Genomic DNA, 26,259 nt, shown 5'->3' with positions numbered 1-26,259 from the left:
TCAACAGTGACTATTATATGGCGTTATTGGAGCGTTTGAAGTCGAAATCGCGGCATATGAAGAAGAAAAAAATGTTGTTCCACCAAGACAACGCACCGTGCCACAAGTCATTGAGAACGATGGCAAAAATTCATGAATTGGGCTTCGAATTGCTTCCCCACCCACCGTATTCTCCAGATCTGGCCCCCAGCGACTTTTTCGGATGCTCGCAGGGAAAAAATTTGGCTGCAATGAAGAGGTGATCGCCGGAACTGAGGCCTATTTTGAGGCAAACCCGAAGGAGTACTACCAAAATGGTATCAAAAAAATTGGAAGGTCGGCATAATCGTTGTATCGCTCTTGAAGGGAACTAAATTGAATAATAAAAACGAATTTTGACAAAAAAATGTGTTTTTCTTTATTATACCGGGGACTTATCGTCCAACCTGTTACAACAACTTTGCATGCATAAAAATAAGCTTATTAAAAAAATTTGGTCAGTATGTCTGCCCTATTGGGTTATTTACCACTCGTTACTACAGGTTTGCAAGGCATACCAGCTTAATTTTAATTATATATAACAAACAAGAATATTATATTGCCTTGGCAATTAAATATTTATATATGTTAAATTGCAGAAACTCTTACTCCATCCAATCATCAAACATCCATAACATTTTCCATGAGAGCCGCTTAAAATATTTCGCACATAGCGGAACTTAAAACTAAGCACTCGAGATATAAAATCCCTAAGGTCCATTAGCTCATCATCTGTGATATTTTCATTAAATGATATGTCATACATACATTTTCTGGGGCATATTATAACAGCAGCTATGAGCTTTCTTTTGCATTCATCTTCTTCTATATTTGTCTCTCAAACATTCTGAAAATTTCTTTCTTTTTATTACGATGGTTAAACTCAATTCATTTTCATAACAACAGTTTGTTCGCTCATGTCATCTCTTCATGTTGTCATATTATAAGAGTATATATTATATAAAAAGAACATACTCTCATTTATAAAGTCACCAAATGAGAGCAAGAGGAAAATCATTTATAATAATGTGATAATTCTTCTCATTCTCCAATACTCATCCCTCTACATCGCTCATATTCTATCTCTTACTTCTGCTGTCAGTGTATGTTATTTCATAAATATCTTTCTAATGATAGTCTACAGAATATGTATTTTATAGGATATGCATATTGTATTGTATTCCGGAAAAATATAAATATATTTGAATTGAAATTTTTGATTCAAATTCACGGTGGAAAATTAATTAATTAATATGTTTTTAATCTGACGTGTTTTGAAAATGTAAAATCAATATCTGAATATTACTTTGTACACACAAAAAAATTTCACGTAAATTTTTCCAATTAAAATTTTGATTGAGTTTTAAAAAAATATTCAATTAAAAATTTAATTGATTCAAAAAATTTTTTAATTGAAATAAAAATCAATCACATAAATAATAGTATCAATTAATTTTTTAATTGGATCAATTAATTTTTTGATACTATCATTTCTGTGATTGAAGACATTTCAATTAAAAATTAATTTTTGTGTGTACGTGAAAATTTGTTTTTTGCTCATGGGAATAAATATTTTTTCTTTTTTTTGAAGCGGTCTTTAGAATTCAAAATCTGCATATCCTGTAGACAATCAAACCACAGCCATTGTCTTGAAAACGGCATGTTGATAATCTTTGTATTGTATTTATTTTTATTTCGATTTCGTTTCTTGTTTCGGACTGATTGTGGTACAAATTATTTCCCTAGAGGTAGTTGTAATATCTAAATCTAAATAAAATACCCTTAAAATAAAATATAACAATAATAAACTCCTTGTAAATTTCAAAGTAAAAATATTAATAGTACAGAAAGTGTTAGAGGGTTCCATAGATTTTTTACTAATAAAATTGTTCGAATAAATTTTAAAATATGTAACGGTAATATTGGTCGAATAAACTAAGTTAGTTAGAAACATCGTTGTTGAAATTTCAAAAGCAAATGCGAACAGGTTTGTCTTCTATCATAAAGTAATCCAATTATTGTTATACCCTTCACCACTACTGTGGTACAGGGTATAATAAGTTTGTGCATTTGTATGTAACGCCAAGAAGGAGTAATCATAGACCAACCTTTTAGTATACGGATCGGCTTAGAATTAAATTCTGAGTCGATTTAGCGATGTCCGCCTGTCTGTCTGTCCGTCTGTCTGTCTGTTGATGTATTTTTGTGTGCAAAGTACAGCTCGCAGTTTTAGTCCGATTGTCCTAAAATTTGGTATAGGGTCCTGTTTCGGCTCAAAGACGATCCCTATTGATTTTGGAAAAAAATCGGTTCAGATTTAGATATAGCTGCCATATATATTTTTCACCGATCTGGTCATAATTGGCGTGTATATCAACCGATCTTCCTCAAATTCCGTACATCCGAATATTTTATGAGTCTCGAAAAACTTGCAAAATATCAGCCAAATCGGTTCAGATTTAGATATAGCTCCCATATATAGCTTTCGCCCGATTTACACTCATGTACCCACAGAGGCCAAGTTTTTGCTCCGATTTAGTTGAAATTTTGCACAGGGAGTAGAATTAGCATTATAGCTATGCGTGCCAAATTTGGTTGAAATCGGTTCAGATTTAGATATAGCTCCCATATATAGCTTTCGCCCGATTTACACTCTAATGACCACAGAGGCCAATTTTTAACTCCGATTTAGTTGAAATTTTGCACAGGGAGTATAATTAGCATTGTAGCTATGCGTGCCAAATTTGATTGAAATCAGTTCAGATTTAGATATATCTCCCATATATAGCTTTCGCCCGATTTACACTCATATGACCACAGAGGCCAATTTTTAACTCCGATTTAGTTGAAATTTTGCACAGGGAGTATAATTAGCATTGTAGCTATGCGTGCCAAATTTGGTTGACATCGGTTCAGATTTAGATTTAGCTCCCATATATATGTTTTTCTGATTTCGACCAACATTTTCCTTGTAAAATCGCCACTGCTTAGTCGAAATGTTGTAAAAATGACTCTAATTTTCCTAAACTTCTAATACATATATATCGAGCGATAAATCATAAATATACTTTTGCGAAGTTTCCTTAAAATTGCTTCAGATTTAAATGTTTCCCATATTTTTTAACTAAAATTGTGTTCCACCATATTGCATTAGCCATCTTAAATTTTGAGTCTATAGATTCTGTAGAAGTCTATCAAATTCTGTCCAAATCGAGTGATATTTATTTGTATGTATTTGGGACAAACCTTTATATATAGCCCCCAACACTTTTGACGGATGTGATATGGTATCGAAAATGTAGATCTACAAAGTGGTGCAGGGTATAATATAGTCGGCCCCGCCAGACTTTAGACTTTCCTTACTTGTTTTTTATTAAAATTGTTTCAATCACTATAGACGAGATTTGTAGTGGTTTATATTTCATTTATAGTTTATTCGTTTATATTTCAAGAATCAAGAAATGGTATTTCTAATTAACATAACCCTGCAAATATGAAAGTAAACAACGATGTTAGAATTCAATTATCTTTAATACATTTATACATACAATTATGAATTGATTTAGACCAATTACCTAGATATAACATTAGAACCTTGTAAAGCTGATTTAGTTGTTATAATTGGGGGGGTTTAGAGCAGAATTTCCCATTCCACTTAGAATTTTTAATACAATTCAGTTAGGGACATTAAACAAAAAAACTAATTAAAATTATTTTTTAATAAAATTTTCTATTTATAAGTTGTGTATATGTATTATTTTATAATGCACAATTAATTTTAAAGTTATTGGTACAAAAAGCAATTATACAATTTAAGGCTTTGTTGCAATGATTGTTTATTTATGTTTTTCCAAAAATATTTTAGAAAAATAGGAAGATTTTTTTTTGATTTCTTATCTTTTATGTTAGGAGGAGAACAGCACAACTCTCTCGTGGTCTTTGATTGATTTGGTTATAATTTCCTTTGTTTAATTTTATAGGTACAAACAATAATCGATCATCATCATGAAAGTATGAAAACCTCATCCAAAGTGCGATTCGCAGATCCCACAGTAGAAGAAAAACACGAAAATGTCAGTTTTCCAATTTCTTAGATAAATCATTAAAGCACTTGTCCATGAATACTAACTGTTATCCTATTCTTATTTTTCCCCACCTCTGTCCCTTTCTCCCCCCAAAAACATTCATTACATTGCAGGAATCCAAGGACGACGAGAACAATATTAGTAAAGCCTACGAGGCAAATGCTGACAATAGGCAAAACGATGACGATGAAGAGGATTCAACCAACGATAGCTACGTTGAAAAGAAACCGTAAGTACAAATGGAAAGAGAGATATATACGCAACCTTTGCTCTGGTATAAAAGTTCCTTCTAAATTACATTATCTATATTCTATTTTCAGCGATGAAATGAATGTTCGTCGGATGCATACGGCTGTTAAACTTAACGAAGTTATTGTAAATAAATCACAAGATGCCCAATTGGTTATAATGAATTTACCTGGTCCACCCAAGGAAGTTAATTCAGCTCGTGAAAATAATTGCATCCTTTTACAAATAACATTGAATATTTCTCAAAAAATATATGCCAATCAGGTCATAGTGAAGTACGATATTTCGCACCGAGCCACCGACCGATTTCGCAATTTTATACCCTGCACCACACCGTGGGTATTATAATTTAGTGCATATATTTGTAACACCCAGAAGGAGAAGAGATGGTGTCCTTGGGCAATATTGCCCCTGAGTCGACCTAGATATGTCCGTCTGCCTGTGAACACATTTTTGTTGTTGTTGTAGCAGTCAACAGGAACGTTGTTGTGACAGCCGCTGACCGATGAGTAGGACCTATTGGGTTAATCGGGTACAGAGAACCCGCCTCAATGGGATTGTCATATTTTTGTAATCAAAATCAGTTTTAGTCCAATGGATTTCAGATTTGGCCTATCGAATTTAAAAAAAAATCGGTTCAGATTCAGATATAGCTCTCTTATATATCATTAGCCCGATATGCACTTATATGGCCCCAAAAGTCTGAATTTAACCCTGATTTGCTTCAAATTATGCTCAAGGATTACAAATAATAGTATCGTCAAATGTGATAAATTTTATTGAAATCAGCGAATATATTTCTTTCGCCTGATTTACACTCATTTGACCACAGAGGCCAAAAATTTAATCCGAGTTACGTGAAATTTTGCACAGGGAGTAGAATTAACATTCTAGCAATGCATGTCTATTTGGGTCGTTTAAAATTTAGTTATAGCCCCCATATAGCATTGATAATTGCATAAAATGGCTTTAGATTCAAATATTTCCCATATTTTTGTTCCGTCCCAGGGCATTCGCGAAAGATTTTGTGGAAATGTAAAAATTGTTGCCCAAATCATTTCAGACTTAAATATATGCATATGGGAACCTTTATATGGCACCCAACAAAATTGAAGGATTTGAGATGGTAACGAAAATGTAGATCTACAAAGCCGTGCAGTGTATAATATTTGTTTGATTTGTTGGTAAACTCCAGCGTTAAAAACACAAACATCCCAGCAAAAAATGGAGCACTATTTCAGCAGGATTGTAAGGGAGAGAGGCAGTACCAACTGCTTACAAAACAACCGAATCAGCGCAGATTTTTGTGGGCGATGTCCCGATTTAGAGCAGCTTCTACATAACGCTGATATAATTGCTCATTTTAATAGAAATATTGCTCAAAAGTGATATACAGTTTGTCAAGAAAGTGTTTTGACAATGGGATAAAAATTATGTTTTGTTCCAAAATTAAATATAATGAAATTTTAAAAAAATATTTTATTATGTATTTTGCAAAATATACATACGTACACAGAATTAAAAATTTAATAAAATATTTAATATTTCAATTATTTCTAGAAGTTGAAATAGTTGGCAATGTCAAAAGACTTTCTTGACATACTGTATAATCTTGAGTATAGCATTGTTGGCGTGAAGGAAAGCAGCACTACCTTTCACGCATCTATACTGCATGAATTGGTTGCAATAACGTAAACGAATGGTCATAAACTAGTTTGATTACTCGTTTATATTATTGCTACCGATTCATGCATTGTGGATGCACTGCCTACTTTATTCTATACCAAAAAGCGCAACTAAACTCTTACTGCTGAAGTATTTTTTGCTGGGATGATACAACCTCTACCTGTGTGACAATACACGGTGCTAAAATGTCCTTGTGATACTTTTCATAAGGCGGCAAAGAAAAAATACTTAGCAAACAACACAAGTATAAATACTCGGTTCAAATCTGCGTTATTTCATTACTGGATAACATGTGTTGAAAAATTCAGAATTCTGAATATTGATTTGAATGAATTTAAAAGAAATTATTATTTTATTTTTTTAAGTTTTTCCACCCATGGGGGTTTCCTTAACTCGACATCTTGCGATTTGTCTTCTTCCTCTCTCTCTCTCTCTCTACAGATATGGAATTTATGGAAGTTCTAACAGAAGGACTGGAAAAGGTGCTAATGGTACGAGGAGGTGGGCGTGAAGTGATAACTATTTACTCTTAAGCAGTAAAACAAAAAAATATACAAAAACAAAAAACAAAACACCACCCCAACAAAACACAAAAAAGAAACAAAACAAAGATGATAACAACAATTTTGTATATTTGAAACTTAGGCAACTTTTTGAATCAATTAATATTCAAGTAGTAATTATAGGTAATAAATAAATGAAATGAAAACAAAAACGTAAACAAAAAAACAAAAGAGGAAAAAACAAAAACAACAAAAACAAAATGCAATTAAAACTATTTTAACTTAATTTTATGTAAAAAGATAATAAAAAAATGTTATAGTAAATAAAAACAAAAAAAAAACAACAAAACCAAATTTAGTAAATTAAAAAAAAAAAACTAAAAAAATATATCTTGTTTTACTTAATTAAGCCTTGGGAATAGTCTCTTAATTGGTTAGTAGAAGCATAAGGTTGTGTATTCTTAGAAATATTAACACATAATTTTTGTACTACATAAAAATTATGAAATTTATTAATGCAAAAATTTCCATAAATTTTTGGTTACAACCGAAAACATGACGCTTTGAGTATATTCGTAACAGAAGGGATTAAAAAATTAGTTCTTTGAACGTTGCCCGTTCTTATGTTTTTTTTTTTTTTTTGAAACCATTTTTTGAAAGGATTTAAACTTACATACCAAGCAAAAAAAAATTGGAAGTTCTTCCAAAGGCACTACTTTAAAAGCACTTCCAGAAGATGCACTCCCAACGTTGTTCTTTATTTTAACTACCCAGAAAGTTCTTTTAATTCAATTTTTTTATAACTTGGATTTTTCATACTTTTAATGGATAATTTTAACATTTTATGTTTCCAATAGGTTAAAAACAGAGTAAGAATTCATAAAATGGTACAAATCATTTAAATGTTGTCGAAAAAATGCTAAATCCAATATGAAAAAATTGTGATTTATTGAAAATACTTGAGATCAAACGTTTCCGACAAGCGTTAGAATCCATTAAAAATTATAAAAAATTATAAAAATTATTTATTTGACAAAATATCACAGAATTTTTTGAATTTACATCCAAAATATTGAATTCGGATCACAAATAAAGAAGTGATGCAAATTCCGTGCACCGGCTGTTGAAATGGAGGACTTCCGTCCTATGACAAGCCCGTGTTAAATTCATCGCTTCTGCGTCAATTTTGCACCACTTCCGGATCCAAAAAGACCATTTTCATTACTTCTATGGCGACGCTTTTTTTGCTGGGTAGTAGCAATTTTAACAAATTTTCAATTTCAATTTATTAAAAGATAAAAAAAACAAAATGTGTAATGTGCATAAAATAAATCTTAAATGTACACGGAATATTAGAATAAAACCGAATAAGTATATTAAATGGCTTTTAGTCACCCTGTTTAGCAAAGGCAAATACCAAAAAATCACAATAGATACAATTTGTACAAAAAAGCAACCGTTTATTGTGAATAAACACCAACGCTGGGAATATGTTTCAATTCAACAAGCTTTTAAAGAAAATTTCACGTCTTTTTGAAAGATTTGTGCCATTTTTCCATAACATACTATATAAATTTTTATTGAAGTTTAACAATATTATATAGAATCATGTTAATTATTTTATTACAAAATAAATTGGGAAAAAAATTGATAGTGAAAATATCTTAAATATCTAATACAAAGTTTACAAATATTATTTGATTTGATACACACAGAAAAAAGTCCATAATACTAAATTTACATTATTTTTATTGCAAAAAAATATTTGTTTGCAGTTAAATTTTATTATTGATTAAAGTTGATAAGAATATTCCAAGTATGTTTAATGATCGTACACATCAGTTTAATGTCAACAAAAAAAAAATCGTATGATTCCTAAAAATAGTAAGAATGAACCACTGTATGGTTAGAATGGTCATGATTTGGCCAATGATTTGTTCTTTACTTTTTTCTCTGTGAGAGGATGCACTGTTAGAAAAATATGTTTTTCATATGTTCCGATGTAAACAAAATGTGTTTCGGGCACAATTTTTAAACACAATATATTTAAGTGCAAACATCTAATGTTCCTAAACTAACACAAAATGTTTGGGACACATATGTTAATATGTTAGAATATATTATGTTTGGGGCATGAATGTTTCATAAAAATAATATGTGTGAATGTATACATATATAAATTTACAAATTTCGAGTAAACATACATATGTTGTGATACTTTATTCAGAGAGCGACAGAGAGAGAGTTAGTATAGAGAAAGAAATAGAGATGGAAACCGGGAGGGTTGAATAAAAAGATATCAACATAACACAGCGAGAATGAAATGAGAGCAATTTCTGTGAAACCGCTTGTATGTAGTTTCGGAAAACTGTTTCATAATAAGGCCAAAAATGTAGTATGCTAAAGTCTAAATATTATTTAATTTGAATATTAGAATGAGTATTCGGAATAAAGAGAATAGACATTCGGAACCAAGAGAATAGACATTTGAAAAAACAGCATATTTGTATTACAGAAAAAGATACGAAGAACTCAAAAATTTCGTGGAAGTGAAAATTATGTGAGGAAATGAGCACAATCTTCTTTGAGGAATCTTCCAAGCATATACTATTTTTGGATTCAAAATGCTTCCAAACATATAATATGCTCACATAAAACAAACATATTAATGTTTCGGCAGTATCCAATAATATATGTGCTTCCTGCAAAATATGTTTGGAACATATGTTAGAGAAGCGATTTTTTTTGAGGGTGTGTAATTTCGAAAAATGCTATTTAAAAGTATAATTACTTTTTCTTGTATTAATCTCAAAAAGTGAAGTACAATTTAGTTCTATTTTCGCACAAGGTAGTCAATTATATGAAAAAATATAAAATATATCTTTGATGCAGGACCCATGTACCCCTAAAAAAACAGAATTTCACTGTTTTAGTTATTTATGTTAGCCTGGTAACAATGCAGGCTGGTTCTTCGTCAAAATTAATGATTTTACATATTATCATTACAATTTTAATACGAGCTTATTGGACAAGAAAGATTGAGGAATTGATTGATTATGAAGCTATTCAAAAGATTTTAAAGATCCATAAGGACAAACTTTTACTACTTCAGCAAGAGAAAAAAATAAACAAAATTTGTATAGCTTTCATTTCATGAAAATCAGTTGATTTTAATCAAATTTTGCCAAATGTGAGAAAATTTTTTTATTTTAATTATTTTTGCTTACTTCAATAAAAAAAAAGTTCTACTAAAATGAAGTATATATTACATTTAAAATTAGCAAACAATAGTTCATATTTTTCTTAAATAAGAACATTTCACTTAAATTGTGTTCATAATTTTATAAAATTAGTAAATTGTATCTGTTTCGAACTTCGTGTAGCACTAAAAAAATGTAACAATTTGTATCTCTATTCTTTTGTTTTTTTTTTTTTTTTTAAATATGAAAAAATATAAAATATATCTTTGATCCAGGACCCATGTACCCCATACAAACAGAATATCACTGTTTTAATTATTTATGTTAGCCTGGTAACAATGCAGGCTGGTTCTTCATCAAAATTAATTATTTTGCATATTATTATTACAATTTTAATTATTATTACAATTTTAATACGAGCAATTTGTAGCTCATTTTTTTTGTTCAAAATATGAAATTTTCTCAAACAACAGATAAGAAAATTATAATTGTTATTACAATTTCATCACATTCACAAATAATATTAATTTATCTGTGTCATGTTGCAGTTGGTAAAAATATATTAATTAAAATTTTATAAAGCAAACCCTACTTTTTCTTCCATGATGGTTACACATTTTTTGGATGTAGATTTGATTCAATTTAGTAGGTAGTAATATTTTCCGATTTTACACCTTGAGTATCTAAATGCTGTAAGTCTATAAACGGTAACTTCATGTGTTTTTAATGTGATTTTTAATTATGTTAAAGATTTTCTGGAGCAGAGAATCACTGCAGTCATATGATTGGAATATCTTTGTTTGTTTTTGCTTTTTATTGCCTCTTTCTCTAAATATTTTGACCCTTGATAGAGTTAATTTCGCGGCTTCTACATGTGGGTATAACATAAACATTTCAAACAACAATATATGAAAACAACTATTATTAGGGGAAAGTTCTTTGTAAATTCCAACACAAGTCAAATTAAACAAAAATCATAACAATTATAATTGATTGAATTTAACAACCGTTACAAAATATAATAAAAATATTTGAAATGTATATGTATTTAAATTTAAACAAACATATAGAAATGGTTATAGTGAATAGCAAGTAAACACAATAACATCAAACGATAACCATGGACAACTAGCCAGAAGACATGACCAAGACAATAATGAGAAAAGCTTTTGGTTAAACAGAGAAGGGGAAGAGAGAGAGAGCAGAAAGCTTTTACTCAATTATTTTTAGCATTTTATTCTCTTGATCACTGTAACTCCCCAAAGTAATTGATTTCGTTTTAGTTGCTTAGAAGACAGCGGTGAGTCGACAACATAACTCTCACATCGGAGGTTATGAAAAACGCGCGTAGTTAAATTCATTTGGGTGCTTGTGTCTTAAGTCTTTTGTTTTCACTCGAACCCGTTGTAAATTCGCTCCGTTTTATTGTTGTTGTTATCGTTGCATGCCGTTACATTTATTTTTTTTGTGTGTTTTCTTTGTTGTTGGCATTGACGCATCCAGAGTCAAAGTGCGTATAATCTTGTTAAACGAGGATAACGAAGAAAAAATCATAACATTTCACACTCCATTTCGCTAAAGAAAATGCCGTTAGGGAATAAATGAATCCATAAGCCGAGCATACAGATTTTTGTGCTAAAACCCATGAATAGTTCAAAACAGACAAACCAACCTGCATTGATCACAACAACTCAACTATACTACCAACTGATTTTTTAATTAAATTGTATCCCATGATAAGAGCATTCCGCTATTGCTGTCTGCGTAGTGTTCATGTGCCGTCGAATATGTGATCCCGTGTCGACGATCATAGAAAACGAAACAACCAACTATCATTAAATCATCAAAACAAACAAAGAAAGAGAGAATACCCTCGAACGATAATCTGCATAACAAATTTCAATGTGTAAGCTAATTTCGTAGTATGTTTGTGACTGATTTGTAGTGAAATGGAATACAAAACGTGAAAAAGACCAAACAATTTAAATAAGAAAAAATTTCGCTTTTTATTGAAACCCGTTACAAATAAAATCACTTAAATGTTAACACGCCAACGAAAGTAGTTTGCTTCTGTAATACTAAAGAGAGATATAAGGTAAAAAAAGAAAAAAAAATCCATTAGTTCGCTCATAAATGCTTAACACCGAAACAAGTTCTAATATTTATTGCATGGCACATGGACCCACTACAGACGGTCACACGAACCGACAATAGATAAACCCTAATGCTGTCCACCACCACCATTCTGTTATTCGTATAATAATAAATTTCTGTTTCCCCAATTGGCTTATTTGGAAGAGGTGTAGTTTTTATGTGTGAGAAAAAATAGAAACGGAAACACTATCATTGTTTTGATATCATCCAAAAATAAAAATCTTAGCTTTACGCTTTTGGCTTTAAAACAGAATCTTCAAGATTTGATTAAATTATATTACACAGTGGAAGACATTGTTTCTTATTTCCGAATCAATAAACTTCCGTAAGCAAAAATCATTGGAAATAAAGAAATTTCTGAATATTCTGCAGTTTATGGGAGTATTAAAATTTACAGAAACTATCGTCGACATTTTATTGTTATTTATTTTATTTTTAAATTTCATATAGCAAAAATACACTTTACATTTTTTTAACAATAGCATTTCCGAGGTATTTGAACACAAAGTTAGCTGGGTTGGGGTAATAACATCTTCGTGTTCTAAGAACAATTAAAACTGCCGCAATAATTCTGCGTGGTATAGTCCTTAGTCCATTTTATGTTTACCAATTGATCCATGTTTCATTAAATACGACGAAACTATATAGAAACTCTTTCAGATTGCCTTTAAACGGCCTAAAACACAGCCCTGAAATGGTCTTGATGTCCCCAGCACCCATATATCAAGCACATCTTTAACGGGCGATCTGCAAATACTAAATCGTGGTTTCTGTCACGTTATCTATTTTGGAGGCAAGTTAGGTTAGATTAGATATAGTGGCAGCTCATTATTTTAGGCTCAATTAAACTATTCAGTCCATTGTGATACCACAACTTGTGAACTTCCCTTTTGTCAATGAGTGCTGCCCGATTCATTGTTTGAGAAACTTTGAAACACTCAGAAATATCACCAGCATTATTGAGAGACCATAATCCACGGTTGAAAATTTGTTGGTTTTTGATCGATACTGGGATTAAACCCATGATCTTTTTAATGCAATGCTAATCATCACACCACGGAGGCTTCCGACCACTGTTGTCACAGTTGGTAGAATTCTACCAAAAATTTTATATTTTTCACTGCCGGGTAGATTGGTTGAATGCTTGATGTTTTGGTAGATTTTGCAAATTATAACTTTTACCTTAAGGGTACTTCACAAATTTTCTATAGTAATAAAATTTTGACAAAATTTTCTGTAGTAAAAAAATTTTCACAACATTTTCTAAAGAAATAAAATTTGACCAAATTTTTTATAGAAATAAAATTTGACAAAAATATTCTATAGTAATAAAATTTTGACAAAATTTTCTAAAGAAATAAAATTTGACAAAATTTTCTATAGAAATAAAATTTTGACAAATTTTTCTATAGAAAAAAATGACAAAATTTTCTATAGAAATAAAATTTTGACAAAATTTTCTATAGAAATAAAATTTTCTACAGAAATACAATTTTGACAAAATTTTCTATAGAAATAAAATGTTGATAAAATTTTCTATAGAAAAAATTTTAACAAAATTTTCTACAGAAATTAATTTTTGACAAAATTTTCTATAGAAATAAAATTTCGACAAATTTTTCTACAGAAATAACATTTTGACAAAATTTTCTATAGAAAATAAAATGTTGATAAAATTTTCTATAGAAATAAAATGTTGATAAAATTTTCTATAGAAAAAATTTTAACAAAATTTTCTACAGAATTTATTTTTTGACAAAATTGTTTGGTAATGTTTTGGTAAAATTGTCTCCAAATTTTGCTAGAGTATTTTAGGCTCGAGTGGCAACCGTGCTCCAGACTCATTAGTCATCGTAGGTCACAGCATCCAAACGCTCTTAGATTTCGATGCTAAAATTTTGTTTCAAAAACCTGTGGTTCAAAATTTTACTACACTGAAAAAAAGCATGCCCGGTTCCAAAGATTTTGTCTTTACTTTAACAATTTTGGTATTGATTCCGAGCCAAAAAGGCGGAGGATACAAGTAAGGATACTTTTAAGACACAATTATCTTTTAAATTTGGGTTTTGTTTCTAGGAAACAAATTCAAATGTTTTCGTTTTTCAGCTTTTTTCAGCTTTTTTTCAGCTTCATATGTTATCAAAGTCCTTTAAAAACGAATTAACGACAACTTTATTTTCCAAATTCAGACTCGACTTCCAGTAGAAATTATGCTACGTTTTAAGTAAAAAACGTCTTTAAAATAAGATGTTGAAAAACATGTCCTATTTTTTAACGATTTTTTGCTTTGTAGTCAAGATGCAAAAAGACAACAAATTTAAAGATAATTTCATTAAATTTAAAATTTTCTCTGAATTATTAAAGTCAATTTGCCCTTGGCCCAAAATTTTTTTCTTTCATTTTCAAATTAACTCACTTAATTATAAGGACAATACGACTTCATTAACTAGTTTATCGACTTTTGAAGAAGAAAAAAATCTTTATATTAGAGAAATGCGTCTTCTATGCTAAGCAAAATTTGCGTTTGTATTTTAAGGACATAAAATCTTTGACCTCACGACAATATGTTTTTTTTTTTCAGTGTACAACATCGATCATAGCCGTAATCTTAAAATCTAAGCATAAAAATTAAAATATTAGGACATTTTGTGACAAAATAAAAAGGTGGCTTAAAGGTATCATGAAAAAATCATAAATGTACTACGATTTTACGGTATTCGGGTATCACGAATACAACCATCGCTATAATGGAATATGGTTATGGTCTCCAAATAATTAAAAATCTATTCGACACGACGTTCAATCGCCTGTCATCAAACCCTAATTCCTATATCTTCTATAATTTTCTTACGATTACACCACTGTGCCTAACAAATTGTCAGCTTGGGTATTTCTCAGGTTGTCATGCGAATGCATGACGTCGTACACGGTGATTTCAGCAGCGATACCATGTCGATGACTAAATCTTCAAGTATTTCTTTGTGGTGTTCAACAGCAAAGGCTTTTTTTCTTTTCATTTATGATGGTGGCTGTCGACGTTGTCGTTTAACCCGGTTCTGAAATATATTTTGATGTACAATGGGGCTTTGCAAAAAATGTATATATAATTTTTGTTGTTGTTGTGTTTAGCTAATATCGAAGTAACTCATTTGGAACTCTTCCTGATTTGCTACATGAAATGCTTTAATCGTGTAACTCTTCAACACAACAACACAAAGTGAAAGGTAATTTGTTACAAACCAAACTTCCAAATGCTATCTCATTTAGAAAATAAAATTAATTTGCATTAAAAAACCCAACATGCATTCACACATTTTTCAACATTTCATAGCAAATCTACAATTCATTTCATATTTCTTTAAAAATATAAATTCAACCATAAAAAGAAAAACAAAATGATAATGATCATGGCTTGCATATCATTTTTGTTGCGGCCTTAAACCCAAAATCTTAAACACACCTATCTTCAAAACCTTGCTGACTGGGATTGTTATAACAAATCTTCGGTTGACAGTGTGGCAAAACAAAAAACCCCTCCATCACTTGGGAGTTTATTATGGTATTATGGAAATTAGTTTCCAGGGATTGTCAAAAATTTAATACAGAGTATAAAAGATATGGGATGCATTTTTTTTTTGTATTTCTTATCCAGAAATAGGTCAGAAAATAAATAGGACTGTTTATGTATGATTTTTGTTATGTTTTTCTTCTTTTTTATGATGCCAACGTATTGTGCAGCCTATATAAATGAACTTTTCGTAACTTGTCATCAACCAATTGTTAAGCTAAAATGTTGTATACAATCTTATATTTTCCTATAAATTTCATCATTTTTTTTTGATTGTGAAGATTAATCGAGTTTCAATAATACGAGTGGAGTTATTGCTCCAATTGGGTGTAAACTTAAATCATAACTTTCAAATTTTGAAAGTTATTTCAAGAAACAATGCTCGTATATATCAGTTCATTCATACATTTTTCTGAATGCCTGTCATATTGCATACACTGTTAGAAAAATATGTTTTTCATATGTTCCGATATAAACAAAATGTGTTTCGGGCACAATTTTGGAACACAATATATTTAAGTGCAAACATGTAATGTTCCTAAACTAACACTAAATGTTTGGGACATCTATGTTAATATGTTAGTATATATTTTGTTTGGGGCATGAATGTTTCATAAAAATCATATGTGTGAATGCAAACATATATAAATTTACAAATTTCGACATAAGTTGTGATATTTTATTCAAAGCGACAGAGAGAGTATAGAGAAAGAAATAGAGATGGAAACCGGGAGAGTTGACGAAAGATATCAACATAACACAGCGAAAGAATCAAAAGACAACAATTTCTGTGAAACCGCTTGTATGTTGTTTCGGAAAACTGTTTTATGATAAGGCCAAAAATTTGATATGCTTAAGTCTAAATATTATTTAATTTGAATAAAGAGAATAGACATTCGGAACCAAGAGAATAGACATTTGAAAAACAAACAGCATATGTTTTCGCCTTGAGAGCAGCATTTTATGTATGGGTGAACATGTGTTTTTTTTATCATTTTGGCATTATGGACACAATTTTTCGTTAAAATAAATAAGGGGTCTTCATAAAAATAACGAAAGGGCACTATACTCTTTTTAGAGTTGGGACAGTAAAATGAAATAAGGAGGAAATAGTGAAAAATTACACAGTAAAATGTATAAAAACTAAGTTTAGTTCCTCCTTATTAATAATTAGTCCACGAGGAGTTGACGGACACCTTCAAATATAAAAGCGGACATTAAGTTCGAGTTTTGCAGCTAAAACAATTTAAAAAGTTTATTTTCTTTAAAATGAATTATTAAAGAAAAATAAAATGCATTTTAGAGCGATGGTGTTACATGCTAGTAAAAAACTGTTCACGCCTAAATAAATGTATGTTTATATTATAAAATTATTTATGTATGTTTATACTCGACTCCACGTTCTTCTTTTGTTAGAGTTTTTGAATTCCTTCCAACAGTTTTTGTTACAAAATTTTTGTTTTTGGCAATAAAAAAATAATATTTTATCCAAAAATCAGTCAATTTCGTTTATATCAAACACTGTTACTGACTATAAATCTTTAATATCCCACATTTCGAAGTTTCATTTTAATATAGTATAAATATAATGTGTAAATTAACAAAAAAAAAAAAAAAAAAGTTTTCGGTCGGAGTAGGGATTGAACCCACGACCCTGTGCATGCAAGGAAGACATGCTAACCACTGCTCCACGTGGCAAACAAATGTATGTTTCTGTTAAATAATGTTATGTTTGCATGGGCTCGTGGGCGCTGCAAACTATGCTATATAAATATAACTTATAACGATAATTATCTACTGGTGACTATAACACCTACGTAGCCCAGTGGATAGTGTGTTGGCTTACAAACTGTATGGTCCTCGGTTCGATTCTCCGTGCAGGCGAAAGGTAAAATTTAAAAAAATTATAAAAGTGAATAATTTCTTCAACATTATTTGTATTACAGAAAAAGGTGCCAAGAACTAAAATATTTCGCGGAAGTGAAAATTACGAGTAGTTAGGGAATGAGCATAATCGTCTTTGGGAAAAATTCTTCCAAGCATATAATATTTTTGGGCTCAAAATGCTTCTAAACATATAATATGTTCACATAAAACAAACATATTAATGTTTCGGCAGTATGCAATAATATATGTGCTTCCTGCAAAATATGTTTGGAACATATGTTAAAGAAGCGATTTTTTTTGAGGGTGTACAGACTTAGTTGCATAGCTTTTATTTAAAACTAAAGAGAATTAAATTTCAAAATAATCCATATATGTACAAATTTAATTCCTTTTATATTAATATAGTAGCGAGGAACCTTTTGTAGGTCGGCTGATCTATAATAAATAGTATGGTTTATAAGTGTGTACCAACCAGTGGGATCTTAAACACTTTAATGTTTTTCTATGAAATTTTCAAGTCCCAAGCCTACACTAGGTTAGGTTAGGTTAGGTATTGTGGCAGCCCAATATTTTAGACTTAGGTTAAAGTGGCAGCCCGATTAAATTTCTGGCTCACTTTGACTATTCAGTCCATTGTGATAATTTATTTATATTTATATATTTTAGACTTACTTTGGTTATTCAGTACATTGTGGTAGCACAAGTGGCGAACAACTCTCCTCTTATTGCGTGCTGATTCTATGTTGAGCTCAATGACTAGGGTCATCGTTTTTTTCTAAAAAAGTGAGACTTTTTTTAAATTTTTTTCTTGGTCAACGTGTTACGTACTGATTATAGGGATACTATGCTATTTGTGTAGTCTATAGACGAAATCTTCTACTCAGAAAATATTATTTTGAAATCTTAGATCAGGGTATAGTTTCTGGACGGAAGAAATATATCGCCAAAGTATTTGAATTGGAACACTAATCATTTTAATGACTTCGTTGACTTCCGTGTTGCAGCAATTTGAATTCTAACTTAATTGGGTCCATTAATTTCGCGATAGAAGAGAAACATATTTTTCCTTTGATCTGGATCTCACAGATCTGCAGAACATAGTTGATGATATTTGCCATCGTCTCACTGACTTTTGATATGATGCAGTATCTTGGCGAAACATTACTTTCTTTAAAACCAAATGCAGTCAGTTTTTTCGGCGATCTCATCCATCTAACGGTTGCCACAGTTGGTAGAATTATACCAAAAATGGTAGATTTTTTACTCTTTGGTAGATTGGTAGATTTTGCAAAGAGGTACTTTATAAACTAATTATACAATTATTTGTCGAGCTTTATGGACAGATATAGATTAAGGAACATGGTTAATAGAGCCATTGAAAAGAAAACGCCAGATACAAATCTATACACGCCTGGACTGTACATGTTTCGGTTCGGGCGAATGAACCTTTCCACAGCCTTTAGTATAGATCTGGCTGGGTACTTTATAAATTTTAAATGAAAATAAAATTTTGACAAAATTTTCTATTGAAATAAGATTTTGACAAAATTTTCTATAGAAATAAAATTTTGATAAAATTTTCTATAGAAATAAAATTATTTTTAATTGTTTGCTTGGTCAATATTTTCTGTTCCTTTTATGTTTTATTTAGCGAATTGGACCTAAATTTTCTAAAGAAATAAAATTTTGACAAAATTTTCTATAAAAATAATTTTTGGGCAAAATAAGATTTTTTTGTTTGGAGGTTTTTGGTAAAATTTTCTCCCAATTTTGATATATTATTTTTGGCTCGAGTGTCAACTGTGTCCATAATACCGCTGTGGAGAGAACTTCGTTTTTTAAAGTAGAAAATAAAAAGTTTTCCATGTACATCCCAAAATATAGATTTCAAAACCTTAATAGCCTATTATTACATGTATCCCCTTTTTGGAGAGAAATAATAGATTAGACTTTGATGTCATGCTTCATCCATTGTGACCAATCGAAGCCGAAAATCGTGCTATAATGGTGGATTATATGTTAACGCTACTGCTAATCACCAAGTCTTCGTTGTTTTTGCCCAAAAATTTAGAGGTCTCGGCATGCAATTGAACAGAACTTTCTTACACCCAAATAAAGGGTGATTCTTTTGAGGTTAGGATTTTCATGCATTAGTATTTGACAGATCACGTGGGATTTCAGACATGGTGTCAAAGAGAAAGATGCTCAGTATGCTTTGACATTTCATCACGAATAGACTTACTAACGAGCCACAACGTCGAATTTTCAGTGAATGGGCCCTAGAAAAGTTGGCAGAAAATCCGCTTTTTTATCGACAAATTTTGTTCAGCGATGAGGCTCATTTCTGGTTGAATGGCTACGTAAATAAGCAAAATTGCCGCATTTGGAGTGAAGAGCAACCAGAAGCCGTTCAAGAACTGCCCATGCATCCCGAAAAATGCACTGTTTGGTGTGGTTTGTACGCTGGTGGAATCATTGGACCGTATTTTTTCAAAGATGCTGTTGGACGCAACGTTACGGTGAATGGCGATCGCTATCGTTCGATGCTAACAAACTTTTTGTTGCCAAAAATGGAAGAACTGAACTTGGTTGACATGTGGTTTCAACAAGATGGCGCTACATGCCACACAGCTCGCGATTCTATGGCCATTTTGAGGGAAAACTTCGGAGAACAATTCATCTCAAGAAATGGACCGGTAAGTTGGCCACCAAGATCATGCGATTTGACGCCTTTAGACTATTTTTTGTGGGGCTACGTCAAGTCTAAAGTCTACAGAAATAAGCCAGCAACTATTCCAGCTTTGGAAGACAACATTTCCGAAGAAATTCGGGCTATTCCGGCCGAAATGCTCGAAAAAGTTGCCCAAAATTGGACTTTCCGAATGGACCACCTAAGACGCAGCCGCGGTCAACATTTAAATGAAATTATCTTCAAAAAGTAAATGTCATGGACCAATCTAACGTTTCAAATAAAGAACCGATGAGATTTTGCAAATTTTATGCGTTTTTTTTAAAAAAAAAGTTATCAAGCTCTTAACAAATCACCCTTTATTTATGAAAAAATTTTCGATATTGTATGTATTCGAAGGCGATTTCACACCGTCCGAACTTAGCACTTCCTTCCTAGAAGGTTAATTTTCCTAAGACAGCGTTCGAAAACTCATCTTCCTCAGGGTTAGGGCGAACTAAAGGGTGATTTGTTAAGAGCTTGATAACTTTTTTAAAAAAAAAACGCATAAAATTTGCAAAATCTCATCGGTTCTTTATTTGAAACGTTAGATTGGTCCATGACATTTACTTTTTGAAGATAATTTCATTTAAATGTTGACCGCGGCTGCGTCTTAGGTGGTCCATTCGGAAAGTCCAATTTTGGGCAACTTTTTCGAGCATTTCGGCCGGAATAGCCCGAATTTCTTCGGAAATGTTGTCTTCCAAAGCTGGAATAGTTGCTGGCTTATTTCTGTAGACTTTAGACTTGACGTAGCCCCACAAAAAATAGTCTAAAGGCGTCAAATCGCATGATCTTGGTGGCCAACTTACCGGTCCATTTCTTGAGATGAATTGTTCTCCGAAGTTTTCCCTCAAAATGGCCATAGAATCGCGAGCTGTGTGGCATGTAGCGCCATCTTGTTGAAACCACATGTCAACCAAGTTCAGTTCTTCCATTTTTGGCAACAAAAAGTTTGTTAGCATCGAACGATAGCGATCGCCATTCACCGTAACGTTGCGTCCAACAGCATCTTTGAAAAAATACGGTCCAATGATTCCACCAGCGTACAAACCACACCAAACAGTGCATTTTTCGGGATGCATGGGCAGTTCTTGAACGGCTTCTGGTTGCTCTTCACTCCAAATGCGGCAATTTTGCTTATTTACGTAGCCATTCAACCAGAAATGAGCCTCATCGCTGAACAAAATTTGTCGATAAAAAAGCGGATTTTCTGCCAACTTTTCTAGGGCCCATTCACTGAAAATTCGACGTTGTGGCTCGTTAGTAAGTCTATTCATGATGAAATGTCAAAGCATACTGAGCATCTTTCTCTTTGACACCATGTCTGAAATCCCACGTGATCTGTCAAATACTAATGCATGAAAATCCTAACCTCAAGAGAATCACCCTTTACAAATCAGCTGTGTGGAATTCTATTAGTGCCATATAGAGACCAGGGCCTATTCAATTGAGTTGTGACTACGTATGTCTTTATCTGATCAGACCCTCTAAATAAAATCACGAAACTTTTTCCAATTAAAGTCTTAATTGAGTTTTAAAAAATATGCAATTAAAATTTTAATTGATTCAACAAATTTTTTAATTGAAAAAAAAATCAATCACAAAAACTAATAGTATCAATTCATTTTTTAATTGACCTCCAATTAATCTTATATAATTTCTGTGATTGAAGACATTTCAATTAAAAAATTAATTGGATCAATTAATTTTGTTATTGAATCAGAAAAAAAATTTTGTGTGTACCGCAGATCTTGGAAATTATATGGGTGATTATTTTTTTGTTACGCCTGTATGCACTGTGCCGTCTTACCAATGCCTCATTCATTTCATTACATTTTAATTTCAATTCAACATGAGTATTGTTGTAATTATCATAACAATTAGGCAGCAATTCAGACATGATGATGAACATGAGTTGTTCGAAAAGTTTATTGGCTTTCCGCAGTTTCTGCGAGTTGAGCAAAAACCAACAAACTCGCCACACTCACATTCAAAGGCAAGTGTATATAACATTTTTTGACTTCACCCATCATCATCATCGTCCCCATCATCGCTGCGGCAATGGTATCTTCAATGTTAGAAACACACCTTCCCGTATGTGAATATTAAATCCCACACGTATATGATATTGCAAAATAACATCCCACGTTTTTTGGTTTTTATTTACCAAAATTGTCATCATTTGTGCATTATCTATGGTATTCTAGTGTATAGAATTATTTCATTAATTTCTAGAAAAATAAAACATCTGCATTTATGTATATCACTGAATGGAAGAGTTTTTCTTTATCATATTTATCATCATCATCGATGTTATCATAGTTGTTTTGTTGCATACCAACGTAGGTGTCGATTCGCAACGCAATCTATGTCATTTTTTGCATTATTAAGATCAAGAAAGAAGTGAAAACGGCAGCCGGGCCGAATCTTATACACCCTCCGCACTGAATGGAAGACAAATATATTTATATAAGAGTGTAAGCTCAAACGCAGTGGCGAGAAAGTCACTTTGTCTTATTAAAAAATTTAATTTCCCTGAGGACGGACAACGATGGTGTTCGAAATATTGGAAAGAATTAAAAATAAAACACTATAAAAAACAATGATTTTATTTTGTTTTATTACAACATGACCTCAAAGCCTTACAAACTCTACAAATATTTTTATAATATATATATTTATTGTTGATCTATCCTTTAAATGAAATAGAGTAAGCGATAGGATTCAGTTATAAATATTTTACTTCGCCATTAACGATGGCACCCAAATAAATCAAAAGACTTAAGGCACATACACTTCTTAAGTCTTCAGATTTATTTGTTTACTACAGTAATCCCTCGATTTACGTCGTGATTGGTTCCGGAATTTGACGACGTTAATCGAAACGACGTAAACCGAATTAAAAATTGCTCATGCTTACTCCCAAGTCCATTTATGTTGTATATTCATGTACATAATAAAAAACTTCAAAAATAAAGGTAATTCAGTAATTTCGGTAAGAATTTCAGAAAAAATGTTTCGATGTCATCATAGTTGATACTTTTTTTGCTTGTGGAAGGCGTTGCTGATAAAGTGGGCGAAAAAATCGACGTCGTAAATCAAATGGCGACGTAAATCGAAGTTTTGTGGGACAAAAAGTTTTACGACGTAAATCGAAACAACGTAAACCGAGACGACGTAAATCGAGGGATTACTGTATTGTTTTGACCACGTAAAAAATATACAAAAAAATATATAACTGAATCTATCGAATCCTATTAATTAGTTCAAGTATCGTTTGCTATTGAATGGAAAGCAATGGACTTTGCATGCAAACGTATATGTGAAATTTCGTCCCAAAGGAAAGTATTTTTCTTCATGTATCTATTTCGAGATTAGAGAACAAAAACAAATATTAATAATCAAAAAACGTTTTTCAAAATATTCCCCATTATGATCTATGCACTTTTCCATGAGTTTGAAGCAATTTTCGAAGAACATTTGCCGCTCTAATTGAGGTATCGCCAAAACATGCATTCTGAGCGAATAAATCGCTTCTTCAGTTGTCGAACTGTCGACTGCTGTTTACTTTCGGACTCAAACCTGTAAATCAACGATTCATCATCTGTCACGATACCAGTGTTGCCAGTATTTTCCGGGCTCTTGTCCCCAAAATGGAACCCCAAAAATCCCCAATTTAATTTAAAATTCCCCATTAAAATCCGCAATAATTTTTTTTACAAGTTTTTAAAAAAAGTAAACAAATATACTCTGCTGTAGAAAATCCGTAAAAAATTAAAAAAAAATATATATATATAAAATAAAATAAAAATGTTCAATTTTTGTTAAACCGGTTTGCGAGTTACAAAAAAATGAAGATTTCAAAACACAAAACGAGGAGACGGGTGCTCAAAATATCATCCGATACCAGCCCCCATCAGAGTTAATTAATGGTATGAAGAGTCATCGAGTCATCTTATGCAAATCATCTGCTAAACGCTCGAGAAATAAAAATGGGAGTTCGGTCAACATATAGTCAAGAAATAAAATTGGCTTATCGATCGAAACGCTTTGCTGTCCCGATATGAACTCTATTCTATATGTATGGGATATGGGATATATTTTCAAAATCAGTGATGTACGCAGATGAGTCTTTACGAAATAATTTCACAATAGTAAAAAATTTCTTGCAATATTGAATGTATACTGGTCCCACCAGCGCCTAAGGTTGATCTCACGATAGGTCACATGACAATCTTGGAGTATCAGTTGGCATACAACATCAATGGTTTCCAGAATAACAACTGATTTTGGATGTCGTTCAAGTCTTTGAGTGAAGTACGACCTCGGTTGAATTCACCATTTTATCGATAAACACTGGTTCTTGATGGAGCTTCATCGGCAACAATTGAATTAAATTTTTCGATGCACTGTTGTTGAGTTAATCCACGTCGAAAGTTGTAAAAAATAAATGGCACGAAAATGTTCATGATTTAATTCCATTTTTCAAAACGAATGCTTAACACTATACACTCAAAATAAGTGAACCCTCTATTTCACTAAAGTCAATTTAACTTTTTTAGTTCATGATGTCAGCGTTTGTAATATTGTTTAGATAAAACCTTCTAAAAATAATCTAAATGTTCTAAAATTAACCAAAATGTTTCTTCCGGTTCATTGTTTTTTCAGTGTAGTGTTGTCCAATCCTTAAATTTAAATGGCAACTCTCGTGACATATCTGGTTTATATTTCCTCTAGATATTTTCTTCTACAGGCAATTTTTCAATATTCTTCGAATTTAAAATGGGCTCTTTACATCCGTCGTACATTGTGCTGCAAAGGCGGTTTTTTGGCCCAAGGGCTTAACCTTACTCTTTTTGTCCGATTTATGGATACAAAATGTGGTATTTTTGTTAGGTCCTGTTAAGCCCAAGGGCTTAACCTTACTCTTTTTGTCCGATTTATGGATACAAAATGTGGTATTTTTTTTGTGGTTTTTCAAACTCAATTAAGATTTAGATTTAAATCTTGCCCATATTTTTCTGTGTATATTTGATCATTTATATTTACATTTTAGTAATAATCATGTAATTTCTTTATTTTGTACAATAACTCGTCGGTTTTGTTTTGTAAAACCTCTTTTCTTTAACTAACAAGTGTAGTAATCCCCCTCTACACAATTTAAATAATAACTATTGTAATAACTCTCAACACAAATAGGTAGGTGCTGCTTTAAACGAAGAAGTGGCTTTCTGCTACGGATGTATGGCATATGAAAAAGAACTTTGAATATTATTCATAAAAAAAGAAAGAATAGAATAGAGCCCAAAGGGGACCAAGAGAAATAAAACTACATAACTGTTCTTAAATTTGCGTTCAATTGAAAGAAAGCCCCCCAATACAAAAAACGCAGGGTCTTTGTTATGCCCATAACTTTCTTATTTACCACTAGACCACTATAAATGTGTATATAAATAAAATACATAGTCAATGGATATAACCAACACACACACACACACTTAAACTATTCTACATCCATTTTGGATTTGGATATGATAATTCCGATTATCTATAATAGGAAACAAAACTCTTAATTATCAAGTGGTAAGCTTCACAATTGTGGTGAGAAAAAAAGACAATATGACCGTTTATGTTGTAACAAAACGTGGTTGTTGGTGTGTCTCTTCATCAATCGGTTGATTTAAATACAAACGACCACTGTTAACGAGTTTGCGTCAGTTACTACTGGCCAAGCTACCGGTGCTTTGGGCCAATATTCTAAATTGATACTCACTAACATTTCGACAGCAAATCCATAGGAAAGGTGCATATATCCGGTGCTTGCATACGATGTGTATATAAGCCCATATTGTATGTCTCATGTCTATCATAATGGTTGTTGAACGTCTGGACTAGTCAATGTTTGCATACATAAAAATACTTTGCAAAAAATTTATAAATATTATTTATACTCGATATAAAAATAGCATGTGTATTGGAAAATGATTACCAAAGACTTTGTCTCCAATTTAATGATTTGTGTATGATACTGAATGTTCTAAGGAAGTAAATTTTAAAATTTGTAAAAATGTTGTCTTTCGACTTTTGAGTATTGCGAAGATCACTTTTTGACATTTTGAAAAAGTCGACCTTTGACTAATGCCTTTAGTATTTGTCGTATAAGAGAAATGTAAAATTT

The 26,259-nt window shown here is 31.5% G+C and overlaps 2 protein-coding genes across 10 annotated transcripts in view; both read left to right on the top strand.

The window, feature by feature from the left end:
- kcc (solute carrier family 12 member kcc) overlaps positions 1-6,772 on the top strand; it is a 72,324-nt gene extending 65,552 nt beyond the window's left edge. For 2 of the 3 annotated variants that reach the window (XM_075308763.1, XM_075308764.1), the window contains 4 exons: positions 3,999-4,091; positions 4,217-4,332; positions 4,424-4,563; positions 6,480-6,772. In XM_075308763.1, the coding sequence (XP_075164878.1) occupies positions 3,999-4,091; positions 4,217-4,332; positions 4,424-4,563; positions 6,480-6,571 (441 nt within the window). In that variant the 3' untranslated portion in view covers positions 6,572-6,772. The remainder of the gene's footprint in view (positions 1-3,998; positions 4,092-4,216; positions 4,333-4,423; positions 4,564-6,479) is intronic. The other variant, XM_075308765.1, reaches the window with a different exon arrangement.
- Positions 6,773-11,042: 4,270 nt separating this feature from the next.
- The window catches only part of Rcd6 (Reduction in Cnn dots 6), a 28,286-nt gene continuing 13,069 nt past the window's right edge, over positions 11,043-26,259 (top strand). For 2 of the 7 annotated variants that reach the window (XM_075308762.1, XM_075308758.1), the window contains exon 1: positions 11,043-11,251. The gene's annotated coding sequence lies outside the window, so the exon portion shown is untranslated. Of the gene's footprint in view, positions 11,837-15,024; positions 15,120-26,259 lie in introns of all 7 variants that reach the window. The other 5 variants (XM_075308761.1, XM_075308757.1, XM_075308759.1 and 2 more) reach the window with 3 other exon arrangements.

Source organism: Haematobia irritans, chromosome 5 (genome assembly GCF_050003625.1).
Source record: "Haematobia irritans isolate KBUSLIRL chromosome 5, ASM5000362v1, whole genome shotgun sequence".
Lineage (NCBI taxonomy): Eukaryota > Metazoa > Arthropoda > Insecta > Diptera > Muscidae > Haematobia > Haematobia irritans.
Note: the sequence above shows the minus strand (reverse complement) of the source record. Positions and strands in the feature narration are given on the sequence as shown.